This window comes from Saccoglossus kowalevskii, chromosome 3 (assembly GCF_978046115.1).
Source record: "Saccoglossus kowalevskii chromosome 3, keSacKowa6.1, whole genome shotgun sequence".
Lineage (NCBI taxonomy): Eukaryota > Metazoa > Hemichordata > Enteropneusta > Harrimaniidae > Saccoglossus > Saccoglossus kowalevskii.
The window spans coordinates 42,028,329-42,042,707 of record NC_140643.1 but is presented as its reverse complement, the minus strand read 5'-3'; the positions used below and the strand labels follow the sequence as shown (position 1 = coordinate 42,042,707).

Here is a 14,379-nt window from a genome sequence, read left to right as displayed (position 1 = left end):
TGAAAACCGCAAGTCTGATTGCTTTGATATTATATATATATATACATGTATATATATAGGTCCATAGACCTCTCTCAGATTTGTACATTTCGTGATGATATCTTCAATTCTCTAATTTTAATGAATATTTTTGTCTTTTTAGCTTCGCTGTCGACTTTGTCGAGCGGAGCTTATCATATGAGTGATTGTCCGTCGTCGTCCGTCATCAGTCGTCCATGTCAATGTTTTACTTTTTCGACTTCTTCTTGAAAACTACAAGCCTGGATGCTTTGATACTTGGTGTATATGTACCTTGGGTAGACCTATCTCAGATTTGTTCATTTCATGATCATATCTTCAATTCTCTAATTTTGGTGAATATTTTTGGTAAAAAGTGATATTTTCGACTTCTTGTTAAAAACCGCAAGTCCAATTGCTTTGATATTACATATATAGGTACTACATGTGGACCTCTCTCAGATTTATTCATTTTGTAATGATATCTTTAATTCTCTAATTTTGGTGAATATTTTTGTCATTTTGGGTAAAAAGTGATATTTTCGACTTCTTGTTAAAAACCGCAAGTCCAATTGCTTTGATATTACATATATAGGTACTACATGTGGACCTCTCTCAGATTTATTCATTTTGTAATGATATCTTTAATTCTCTAATTTTAGTGAATATTTTTGTCATTTTTGGTAAAAAGTGATATTTTCTTCTTGTTAAAAACCACAATCATTTATAGTGAAAAATGATATTTTTGAATTCTTGTTGAAAACAGCAAGTCCCATTGCATTGATACTATGCATATTGTTCATTTTCTAATAATATCTTCTGTTCTTTAATTGAAATGTGCATTGCTAACAGCAGAGCTATCTCAGTCGAGAGGCTGCTTGTTTTGGTAAAAAGTGATATTTTCGACTTCTTGTTAAAAAACGCAAGTCTGATTGCTTTGATACTATACATATTGTTCATTTTCTAATGATATCTTCTGTTCTTTAATTGAAATGTGCATTGCCAACAGCCCTGGGGGGGGGGGGGGGGGGGGTTACTCACAAGTACTTATATGTATATGTGCCGCCAAAAGGGGTCCCAAATTCACCACTGTCTGTAGTATATTGGTCTTATTAGCATATTTCCCGCGCTTGTAGTTCACACATGCGCATTGTACCTGTCGGTTGGTGAAGCCATGTTTTGAATAAAGTAAAGTCTATCGATTGTTCCTGCAAACTTTGGTTTGTTTCATCTCTGCCTTACCACAGGCCACGACATATTTGGCGACGAGGATGCGCATGTGTGAACTACAAGCTTAAGTTCTAATGATAGTGATACTACCACATGTAATTATTTGCGAGTAGTTCTAGATAAGCATGAAAATTTGTTTGATGATTCTCTGGGAAAGTTGCGTGGTTTTAAAGCCAAAATTCATGTTGACAAAACTGTCCAACCTAAATTCTGTAAACCCAGATCCGTAGCCTTTGTACAAAAACAAAAGATTGACATTGAATTAGACAGGTTACTTAGTGAAGGTATTATTGAACCAGTCACACATTCTGATTGGGCTACTCCAGTTGTACCTGTACCCAAAACTGATAGTACTGTGAGGCTTTGTGGTGATTACAAGTTAACTGTCAACAAAGCATCACCTGTTGAACAATATCCTATTCCACCTTTTGATGATTTGATGGCACAACTGGCTGGTGGACAAAAGTTCACAAAACTTGATCTGTCCCATGCTTACAATCAATTAGTTTTGGATGAAGATTCTAAAACACTTCTTACAATAACTACACACAGGGGTCTATTTAGGTATAACCGCTTACCTTTTGGTGTAAGTTCAGCTCCAGCAATTTTTCAGAGAACTATAGAGGGCGTCCTGTGTGACATACCTGGTGTTGTTGTGTATTTTGATGATATAATTGTAACTGGGAAAAATGATTCTGAGCATCTTGCAAACTTAGATAAAGTGTTATGTCGTTTAGACAATGCTGGTTTGAAACTCAAGAAAACTAAATCTGAGTTCATGAAAGATAAAATTGTGTATTTAGGTCACATGCTAGATTCTGAAGGTATTCATCCTTTGACTGGAAAAATTGACGCAATACAAAAAATTGACAAACCTAAATCTGTGACTCAGCTTAAAGCTTTTTTAGGTCTTTTGAATTATTATCATAGGTTTTTACCTAATCTTTCAACAGTGTTAGGACCATTACATTTGTTATTAAAAAAAAATGTAAAGTGGCACTGGGGTCCAAGTCAGGACAAATCGTTTGAAGGAGCAAAACAACTTCTTCAGTCACATCAGTTGTTAGTACATTTTAACCCTCAGGAAGATTTAGTACTGAGTTGTGATGCATCTCCGTTTGGTCTTGGTGTTGTTCTGTCTCACAAATACAAAGATGGTAGTGAGAAACCAATTTCATTTGCATCCAGAACTTTAAATAATGCTGAACGTAATTATGCTCATATTGAAAAAGAAGCATGTGCTATTCTATTTGGTGTACGTAAATTTCACAAATATTTGCTGGGCAAGAAATTTACTATTGTCACAGATCATAAACCATTGTTGGGTCTTTTCAGTGAACTGAAAGCTATGCCAACTACCTTGTCTGCTCGAATGACTAGATGGTCTTTAATATTAAAAGCATACGAGTATACTATTGAGTACAAGCCTGGGAAATCCCATGGTAATGCTGATTCGTTAAGTAGAGTACCCATTTCTAACATAAAGTGTAATTATGAGGAACACATGTGTTTGATGTTGGACGAGTTAGACTCGTCACCATTTACTTCTGATGATGTAAAGTTTTGGACAAGTCGTGATCCTTTGTTAGCTCGTGTCCGTGAATTTGTATTACGTGGTTGGCCAGAAAAACCTCCAGATGAGAGCTACAGGCCATTTTTCAGAATTCGTAATGAGCTTACTGTAGTTGATGGATGTATTGTTTGGGGTACACGTGTGGTAATTCCACTGCAAGGTAGAACAGAACTTCTCAGGGAGCTACATGTAGCACATTCTAGAATGAACCGTATGAAAGGTTTAGCCCGTAGTTATGTTTGGTGGCCATCCATGGATGCGGAAATTGAAAATAAAGTTAGATGTTGTGATGTTTGTCAACAAAATCAGAAATCTCCAGCAAAAGCTCCATTACATCCTTGGGAAGCTCCTAATAAACCTTGGACTCGTGTTCATATTGATTATGCTGAGTATGAAAAATATAATCTTTTAATAATAGTTGATGCGTATTCTAAGTGGATCGAGGCTCACAGAATGACCTCCATCACTTCAGCTGCCACAATTTTGAAATTAAAACAAGTGTTTGCTACTTTAGGCATTCCTGAAATTTTAGCATCAGATAATGGGAGTAATTTTACTAGTGATGAATTTTCACATTTTCTTAATGTAAATGGTATTACACAAATCTTAGTAGCACCATACCATCCTTCATCCAATGGTTTGGCTGAAAGAGCCGTTGAAATTGTTAAAGATGGTCTTAATAGAGTTAAAGACGGTACGATTGACGAGAGACTAGCTGAGATTTTATTTCGCTATAGAATCATTCCACATTCGAGAACCCAAGTTTCACCCGCTGAACTTTTAATGAAGCGTAAGCTTAGGTCTCGTCTTGATTCTGTACACCCACAGTTTAATAAAAAAATTGTTGAATCTCAAAGGAAAATGAAAGTTTTCCATGATCAAAATGTTAAAGAGAGACAATTTTCCATTGGTGATACAGTTTGGACTCGAAGTTATGGTTATGGTAGTCCTTGGGTTAAGGGAAAAATAGAATCTAAGTCGGGTCCTGTATCTTACACAGTGAAATTGTCTGATGGTCGATGGGTTCGTCGCCATATTGATCATATTGGTTCTAAACATTTTGAGTCAACTTCAATTGAATTATCAAATACTAATAGTCCAAATCCTGTAATATCAGTGGAAGTTTCACCGAGTGATATTACTAGTACAAGTGCTATTTCTACTAGTCATAAACCTGTTATTGAAAACAATACTGTAGAAAACTCTAATCCTGTTTCTGTACATGTTACACCCAGTAGTGAAAGGGGTAACGTTGAGAAAGATAGTATTGCAGTGAGTAGACAAAGAAGAGAAATAAAAATACCAGAAAGATTTAAAGATTTTGTATTGACAGATACTAAAAGTAGTTGCATTTAAACAAATGTTGATGTACTTGTTTTGTATGTGCTTTTTATACATACAGTCTTGTTAAAATTTTGCGTTAAGCATTTACTTCTGTATGGTGTTATAAAAATTAGTTTTGTGAAACAAAATGTAATTTTTAGCTAAGGGTAGAGGAATGTAGTATATTGGTCTTATTAGCATATTTCCCGCGCTTGTAGTTCACACATGCGCATTGTACCTGTCGGTTGGTGAAGCCATGTTTTGAATAAAGTAAAGTCTATCGATTGTTCCTGCAAACTTTGGTTTGTTTCATCTCTGCCTTACCACAGGCCACGACACTGTCTGAAAAGGGGTATGTTATTTTACCCTGTCTGAAAAGGGGTATCCTTTTTTCATTATTGCTGTTGAAAAAGGGGTCCATATTTTCCAAAGACTGTCTCTCAGGCTTGAGTGATTGAGTGATCCAACAATCGGGAGAATGAAGCTGATTTTTTTATTCTGTAATTTCATTTCAATCATCAAAGTCCATCCCGGGGAGTCCACCTGCTTTTCCCTTGGTACCATTTGTGCTTACTGTCTGGAAAGGGGTGTCAAATATCCACAGTTTGACTGAAAAGGGGTAGGCAGGAGTTTACTTCTGTCTGATAAGGGGTAGGGGTCTCAAACCACCAGCTACACACCCCTGTCGGTATTTTTTGCAAGTACCCCCCTTTGTCTAACTTAGACAAATCTCTAACTTGAATAAACAAATAGTAATTGGAGTGACTAATAAACAAGAGAGCTAGGGCTTTCTATTCTAATGCATCATGGGAAACAAAACTCAAAACATCAACCCTGTTGCAGCTATTTCTGTCTTGATATGAAAAATGCACATGTTCTTGTTGGTAAAAATGTTTGGGGTGACTGGGCAGATTTTAGTGAGAATGGCATTGTTTTCAAAATGTGTTGTCAAATAATTTCAGAAGTGACTTACCGCTCACAGATTACCAGTATAAGACAACATAATGCATTTCGCAAATAGGAAGACGCCATCTTTTATTCCGTCGTCTGCTGTCGTTGTCATATCCCGGATGTTATGTCAGGACACCGGATGTTCGAAACCGATCTCCTTCCCAAAGATCTTTCTGTGCATCGTCGCAAACCACGCCCTCTTTCGGCAACTGATGGTTGCCTCAAAGTATTTTTTTGAGTGGGGCGGAAAAAATACGCTGGGGGGGGGGGGGGTCGAGAATGTGACAGGGCTGCACATGATAAGTAGCGCATATCGGTATAGAACTGTTCGGAGTTTGTGGATAATACTATGGATATGACTTCCTTTTATTTTTTCAATCTAGTAGCACGAAATCACCCTCTGGTTAGCGAGAATGATTCAAATAATAATGAATCTCACCAAAATGCAATATTGGATGATGAGGAGAAGGGTATATGGCATTCGGCGAACGTATTATCGCGTCTAGACCCTTCTGCAAATAAAAATGACGCTGTGGGGATTCAGTAGTTGTTATAAGTCATGACTATCAGATTTCTTAGTCTCATATATCTAATGTTCCTCGGGCCTCAATGAATGTGTCTGAATTTTTACTAGTACTGTGTTCACGGTCACGATGGGAATAAATAAACACACACAGGAAAGTCATAGAGATTATATTATATATTAAATCCCGAAGATGTCCATATAAGTTTTTGACTCTCAAAATACATTCATAATGGGAATTCATAGTGAGCTCGATATATTCGTCTTACATATTTTAAACGAGTCAAGAATTCTACAAACTCACTGTTTAAGGAAGCTTTGGTTAAAACAGCAATTAGAACCAAATGGTATATGGAATAACTTCTTGGCCGAATAACACCAAGCAAACTGAAACTATCTAATTCATACATCAGATAAAATGAATCCATCTCAAACTACCGAAATCCACAACAACCTCTTTTATTTTCAAGTTGAAAATTTGAAAAAATTTCAATGACAATAGAGCCTCAACTAATGGGGAAAAAAGTCAGCAGAACTTTTAAACCAAATTTCATCTTGGAAGCCTATCTTAAAAAACTAAAAATCACAGATTTCCGAGTCTGTCTCTGAGTCTGAGTGACCAAACCCTTAATATTGAAGTTGGCTACCACAAAAAATCCCTCTGAGTGACAGAATATGTGACAAAATCAGGTGGAAGATGAAACCAAGGATCTCAGAAAAGATCTATTCAGCATTGTCAATGCACACATCCACAATTTCAATAATAAATCACCATAGGGCTGATTACTAAATTAATTTCCAGTATGAACCTACAAAATTTATAAAAACAGGATAGAAAACAAGCAAGGTTAAATCATAGGTGGCTTTTTTCCCCTTGTTTTGTTTGTGTATGTGTGTGTGTGTTTGTCTTTGTGTCCCTGAATTGTGTTTTTTATTTATTCATGTTGCATTTTTTATAGTTGTAACCTTTCCCATCCCCTCAGAGGGATGCGTGAGTGTTATTGAATAAATACATAAATAAATATATGATAGTACACTAACATATGCAAAATATGCAAATCGGGTCACGTGATCATAAGAATCGTGATTCGCAACAGACCCTGCAACAGACAAATGAGGAAGTTGTGTAACTAGTCTTCACCGTTACTGTAAACAGGACTAAAATATATATCCGCACGAGAAGTTGATGTCTGGGCACTTAAGAACATGGCGTCATTTCAAATAATAACGATTATGTTTATTGTTTCTACAATCGTAATGTTGCAGTGCGTTCAGTCACAAGTAAACGTCGGTGGTTCCAGCGAGTTCCCTAGTGGTTCGTCACAATCGGTAAGTATACATATTCTGGTAACGGTGAATAGAGTGATCAAAGTCAAACGGATATTCGAAAGTTCGTTTTTGAAAACAATGCGAGAATATCAGTGATCTGCTACCGACAGTGAGACTGAAGGAATTAACTTTTCACATTCACATTCAGACCACTACGTGTAGTAGATACTAATAAATGTCTGAGATTCATTTAATTATATTTTGTAATCCCCCACCCCATCTGCTTTCAGAAAATATCTCCTTTATTTTATGCTTAAGTTAATAATTGACAATTGGTCCATTCCAATTCTTCTAGTAATATTATCCAGATTATCACGTGACAACATTCGACGGAATAAAAATATTGGGGCACCTCCGTGATATAATTAAGTTCATTGCAAGCTTGGAAGGAATAATAATTCGAAATTAGGTTTTATAAGATCGACAGTCACTGCACTCTAAATAACCGTTAATTTTTCAAAAGAAGTGGAAGTGGTGTGGAAGTTTGTTTTGGTTATGATTTCCATGGTGTACCGAGGGGTCTTGTTGCGTACTCGTAGGAAGTTCTTATTCGAATATTTTTGTCTGTTGAATTTGTCAATAAATAAATTGTTCGCATTAACACATATACTCTGGTGGAATGAATATCACGTTTAGTATTGTTATTATGGAGCATTTTTTCAGCACTGTGACTAAACGTGGACCTACAAATGACCAAATCAAGCAATCAGCAGAATACAAACAAGTTTTAGGATTGAGACAGAACTGGTATAGTAGGAAAGCAGTCTACAAATAGAAGTACAACTGATGTTTAATTATTAATGATTTGATTTGATTTAATCTTAATGATTGTATACCTCGTTGCATGCTGAGTGAAGACTGTGTGAGCAGTAAAAAAAACTAACTCAATTTTGATAAACATAACCAACAAGGTTACAACAGAGTAAAAATAAATTAACTGAAAATGGATAATACGTTTATGTCATATACATCTTTGAATATAAGCTGTCTCAGTAGAACACTGTTAAATAAGTGTTAGTTCTGAAAATACACACACAAAAAAACACTGCAGAAATTGTCGTGTTAAGCATTTGATCGTTATCATAGGAAAACACTGATTATTGTATTATAGTTTCTTAAATACTGTACTTTATATATTTGATACATGTACAATTTGTTGCTTTAAACCACGTCTATAAATAGACATGCTGTTGACGTAAGTGCGAACGTGATAGAAAGTATTTTAGCGCCAGTCTTTACCGCGTTGTTGTGTTTAACGTTTGCTTACATATTTCTTTATGGTAAATTCTCCGGTATATCAGTGGATGTACTGTATTGACGTAATAAACTACTCTACGCGTTTATTATTTACGTATTCGCTTCTTGTGATTTATTTGTTTGCATAGCCTGGCATTTCTTACTTATTTTGAATATAACCCAGTCACGAATCATTACCCCACAGAAATTGCAGCGTTTGAAGATGCGGATTCTCGGGAGGCAATAATACTGTAGATTTCTCTCTCAACCGGACACTGACTAACTATTTTTAGATTCATACTTCAAGGCTGGAGTTGGTTTTCATACTACGAGATTGATTGTCGTTGAAGTATGTTTTAAATTAGAATTATAAGAACTCTATAATTGTGTTCTAATAGCTGAGACAAATTCCTGTGAATTTTAATTTTCGAAAGTTATTTATTTTGACAAAGAATTTGTGTCGCGTAAACTGTATGTCAAATACAATATACAAATCTTTGAGTACACTTTTTCTTCCAAAATGTGAAAGCAACATTTTGCCTGTTATGTATTTTACTTTCGATAACTTTAGACTAAACAGACATAATTGTATACTGGCTTCAGATCTTGATCAAAAATTTGGTATGATGGTAAAATGACTATCGTTGTTCATTTAAGTTTATGTATTCAAAATTATATTTCACAGTAAAAATGGCATTTGATGATACACATCTCATCTGTATATGTAAACTTGTTCATCAATACTAGTAGTTTAGCAAATTAGAATAACAACTAAGGGGGGAAACTATAAACTCCTCCCCGCAACTTAATTGGTCTTTATTATAGTTCAAAGCTTGCGACCCAAAAATACAGATTACATAAATAAATAAATAAATAAATAAATAAATAAATAAATAAATAAATAAATAAATAAATAAATAAATAAATAAATAAATAAATAAATAAATAAATAAATAAATAAATAAATAAATAAATAAAATATCTTAGTTTTAAGGAATGATACAAATAAGCTGCCATGGATTGTAGTATGTGGCTGTCAAACGTCTTCATCAATTCCACAAACTTATTATATGAAGGCAATGTAAAATAGTATCCTGGAATGTATTTGTCCCTAATGAACTAAAAAAATGGATAAACTAATAGTAAATGGTATTCGTCTTCAATTTCAGAATACTTGCATAAAGGACAGACTCGGTCACTTCTTTCAATACCCTTTTTCCTGTCGGTTTCTATCCTGAGACAACAAGCACTGCAAATAAAACGCGATAACACACACCTGTGAGCGAGGACAGACACGGAAAATAAATATCCATCGGGTTTAATTAAAGCGCGGTGGTCGTCGCGCAGCGCGTGTTCGAATTTTGTGTAAATAAACAATGTATTTTACACGCGTTGTAAACGTCGCTATGAGTCCCATATTGAACAGAACGCGGCACGACGACTGCCGCCCTTTAAGATGATTAATTTTGAAATTTTTCTAGTTTATCCATAGTTGAAATATCACCATGCCAATCCAAATACAAACGTTAGTTTAATCTATGAACGAATATCTTAATAATAAAGCAATCAGTATTTGAGATGTCCTGTACATTCCAAACTTCTTGCATAATGCACAATAATAATACTTGTTTAACATTAGTGACCCAGTTCTAGTTCTTGACTGAGATATCTCTAAGTGGTACAACCAAGTTACATTTACTAGCGTACCCTGTCCTTGGCATGAGTAATAATTTGGCACAATACTTTACACATCTATTAACTGTTATTATTATTCATATGTCACCGTAACGCCATAAGTTACAGCGTGCCGTATTTTTGCGGTATTTTACGGGGAATTTTCATCCTACCATATTAGGAAATGCGAATTCCAAATATGGAATGATTACGCGCGTAAGCGTTCTCTAATAATAAAAACAAACATGGCTGCCACCAGGATTTGACCGGACTCCACACAAACTGAAGAAGTTCGCTGATTCTGTTCTAAACTTTTTGGATTTCGGCATTCTCATGATGTATCCTTGCGCGTCAGTCGATACTTCGCTGTACTGTCTTCGTGCATACTTTGAGGTATCCTCGCGGCGTATTAACCTCATATTATAACAATTTTGTAACGTCCAAAATCTCCCAGTACTGCACAGTTTTAAGCATTTGGGAGACACCTAAACTATTCTACAAGTAAGATATTGAATCATATCCTTGGTGACTTAAAATTTTAGACCCATATGTTTAGACCCATATATTGACAGAATAATTGTGTCAAATATTTTGAAGAAATAAGATAGTGGGCCCAATTTCCTTGCACGTTTAAACCCATTAACAACTTTTTACCTTGTTGGGCAAGCAATTAAGTAGCACATGACAAATTTAACCGACAAGAAAACAACACTCCAAGATACTTGTAATATGAAACTACATGAACTTTTTTCCCTTATAAAACCATGTTTCTGCACTTGAAATCCCCGCAACTTTAGTCTTGGATAAATTGACAGTCTACTTCCACAAGTCACAGAAATTACTCAAACTATTTATATCGTCTGTAAACAAAAATGTATCTCTAGTAAATCTGATGACAGCTGTATCCCTCTTTGACCCGAAATTTGTAGTGCTAAGATTAATTCATTTATGAAATAGGAGAAAGGGAAAGGACTTAATCTATATACATCCTTGTCTTACACCAATAGGGCAATCAAAATGCTCGGTGCGATGTTTTGACGTCACACGTGCTTTAAAGCGGGAGGGTCGTCACCTGCGCACGAGCGGGAATTGAATCCCAAGCGACGATAACAACCAAGCTAAAAACGCAAAGGCTCATGGGTAGACGCTTGTTTGTAAACAATGACACTTTGGCCATCTTACGCATGCGCAGGTGACGACTCCCCCGCTTTAACATTAGAATAAATGCTAAATAGCATTCTAAACATTACTAGTATCTCCTTGATGCCACCCGTTAACAAAATGTACCAAAAACTTTGACGCTCAATGGTGTCAAATGCTTTTGAGAAATCCACAAAGACACAGTAAATTTCCCTCCCTTTTTGACGAGTTTTTCTGCACGAACGTTATCAATTGTACTTTTCCGAAAACCGGCTTGAACCTCGTAAATTTTTCCTAAAGCTTCCGCCCACGAACTGAGACCTATTTAAGATTGATGTGAATATTTACTAAAAATACTTAGAATCGAGATGCCCCTATAATTATCCAGTGAATCTGGCGAACCATTTAGAGTTGTTTAATGTTTCGGCAAATTTCTTTCACAGTGATAGGATAGTTCAAGAAGTCATTGTTTAACTCGGCAGCTGTACCTGCTATAATATCATCCACGGTGGAAATAGAGCTTCATAATCGTCTGTTGTTTAAACTAAATAAATGGGAAGGAGTTCCTTAAGGCCCCCTCACCCCTAACCTGAATCCTAATCCTAACACTCCAGTCCCACAATGCAATTCAATATGCCTTTCCAAATACTTATAAATAACCTAAAGAGGGTGAGGGACTCTAAGAAACTCTTATTAATAAATGTTCGTTCCCATTTTCTCCGTAGATTATCCCATGAACATACTGAAGTTAGTACCAAAATATAATTGAGTTAGAATCAAACAAAAATGACGCACTTTGTTCGAAATATAGGATTTCAACGGCCCCTGTAATACCATACTTGTTAATTGATGTAATGGAACAATAATTTTCAAATCAAAAATAAAGATGAACTGTATAAACACTTATCAGGGTTCGGACAAATACGGATTATTGAGTAGTTTCTAAAAACTGGCATAGTTAGTGTAACATCTATGAACTGCGACACGATAAGGCTTTCCATGTCAACATCGAAAGTAAATCCTATCCCGGCATTCCATGGGATCTGTGTCAAATCTTTTATCTCGTTCTTTCAGTCCGGCTACAATACAGGGTGTGCCGGCATTCCCGGAATTCCCGGTAGCCATGGTAACCCAGGTCGCGACGGGCGAGATGGTACGAAGGGCGAAAGAGGTGAAACTGGTGCCGTTGGCCCACCGGGTATCGCAGAGCTACCTGTGCAGAATATAAAACAATGTGCTTGGCAAAATATAAATGACGGGCGTGACAACGGAATCGTCAAGGTAACCCATTTATTTGTTTTCGCATACTTAGATTAAAGTATTTTTCGTCCAAAAGTAAGTAATACTCAGATGTATACTCAGATGTAGACTCAAGTATACTCAGATGTAGACTCCAGTCTCCGCTCTGCATGCACGTATATATATATTACATTTTCGGGCACACAATCCTGATATGCAAAAAAGGAAGTTTGGTCCACGCAGCTACCAACAGTGAAATAGGTCTCGATAAACATGGTTACATCCTCAATGGCAATTTTAAAATGAGGGAAACGACGCTACAATTATACAAAACTGTAGCTAAACATTATTGCTTTGAAAAAAATCTCAATCTGAAAATTACAGGGATAGAATAAAAAAATACAATAATTCAGTCGGGATGAAATACATATTGCCCATATTTCCAAAATATTAGATAAAAGTAATGGAAACAATAGCAGATGATAAGCCCTCAAAATTGTGTACTTTTGATGAGACTTTAAAATGTACTGACCTGTTGTGCTGTTTTAAATAAGAGTGTTTTATTTTACATTTTCTAACGATTTAAATATTAACAATCAATACCACAAATCAGTGGTAAGACGTATTCCTAATAAAAATTTAACTATTTTATCGAACTATATAGTTACCTTAGTACTTCCCACAACTATACTTGTCAATATTATAAACAGCAGCAGCAAGAGACTGGAACAGAGTCTAACGTAGATGGTATCCTGCGCTCGGGCACAAACACCCATATGGCCGATAACGCGCATGCGATTTCGATTACTGGTACGTACTATTATGTCATAATGTGCGCTCACTTGCATACTATTACTATTATTTAATAAAGCAATAATAATAAAGCATATTTCAAGATATACCAGCCACAAACATGTAAGCCATCACGGTCGTGACAGTCGCACCACTTCGTTGAGATGTGGGTCCAATAAGACAAGTATGAAAAACAAATAAAAAATAGTTGTTTACATGACATACAAAAGCGTTGCGAGAAAAAATAAGTCTGCCAGAGTGACTAACATTTTGCTAGATGCAACAAATTACAGAGTTTATGGGACCTTAAATCAAATTAGTGCAAACACGTGACTATGACAGAAAAAAGTTTTAATAATAATTAACGTACTTCTTACAGGAGTGTGAATTCAACAAAATGTCGGATAATAGCGTATTACGTGTTGTGTGGAATGGGAATCTACGTGCAGTGTCTGCATCGGGGTCATGTACTCGTTGGTATTTTACGTTTAATGACAACGAGTGCGATAACCCCTTTCCAATAGACACATCTATGCATACTCATGGGAGTCAGAATATGCATGTTGGCATATCTGGTAAGTATGATACTAACACTAAATGAAATATCTATAATCGTACAGTACATCTAAGATAAGATGAAATAATGATTGACTAATACTTATTCATTTCAGTTGAAGGAATGTGTTATGGTATTGGTAAAGGTGAAATTCGTGTAGCTTTCCATGTATCTACTCCCTGTAGTGGATATCCTGCTTCGGATGCTTATACTGGCTGGCAATCAGTATCTAGGATCATCATAGAAGAAATACCCATAGCCCAGTAACGGTTCGATTGTTTCAAGATAGGGCTTTTCGACATTATATTAACGACTGAAAAGCGTCACACGTGCAGTGCCCTCTTTCGACAATTTCAACTTGAACAATCGCCGATAGAGGGCACAGGGCACACGAGACCCGTTTATTCTCGACCGTTCGCATTCATTTCAGATCACAACTTTCAAATATTATTAAACAAATATCAATGCCATTATTTTAAAATTTGAAAGCACAACGTCACCGAAGACTAACATAAATTCGCGATTCTTTTTTCACCCACGTGTTTCATCGCGGTTTCCTCAGCGCGTGAAAGTTTGATAGACTTCCACGACGGAGTTGAAAAGTGTGCGGTAGAGAATACAATATTCGCACTCGTTGTATACGTCTATCCATATATAATATTACCATTGATATAATCATTACGTCACTAACAAATAAATTGTAATCTATTATATTATCATTATCGTGTCAGTTTTGAATCGTGTATGTTTGTTTTTTTATTTCATAATTAACATAGGACTTATTATCTTTGATATTTTACGACAATTAGAGTGGAA

General features: G+C 35.8%; 1 protein-coding gene across 1 annotated transcript; it reads left to right on the top strand.

Annotated features, from left to right (window-relative positions):
- The first annotated feature begins 6,693 nt into the window (after positions 1 to 6,693).
- Positions 6,694 to 14,282, top strand: LOC102804145 (collagen triple helix repeat-containing protein 1-like). Its single transcript, XM_085496609.1, has 4 exons — positions 6,694 to 6,926; positions 12,051 to 12,257; positions 13,387 to 13,582; positions 13,679 to 14,282. The coding sequence occupies exons 1-4, from the start codon at positions 6,804 to 6,806 to the stop codon at positions 13,828 to 13,830; spliced, it is 678 nt and encodes a 225-aa protein (XP_085352735.1). The 5' UTR covers positions 6,694 to 6,803; the 3' UTR covers positions 13,831 to 14,282.
- Positions 14,283 to 14,379: the final 97 nt, after the last annotated feature.

Excerpts from the sequence above, each read along its gene's own strand:
- LOC102804145 (XM_085496609.1), top strand. The coding sequence starts at position 6,804 with ATGGCGTCATTTCAAATAATAACGATTATGTTTATTGTTTCTACAATC. Across the intron at positions 6,927-12,050 it reads CTAGTGGTTCGTCACAATCG|TCCGGCTACAATACAGGGTG; the intron begins GTAAGTATACAT and ends TCGTTCTTTCAG. Across the intron at positions 13,583-13,678 it reads TATGCATGTTGGCATATCTG|TTGAAGGAATGTGTTATGGT; the intron begins GTAAGTATGATA and ends TATTCATTTCAG.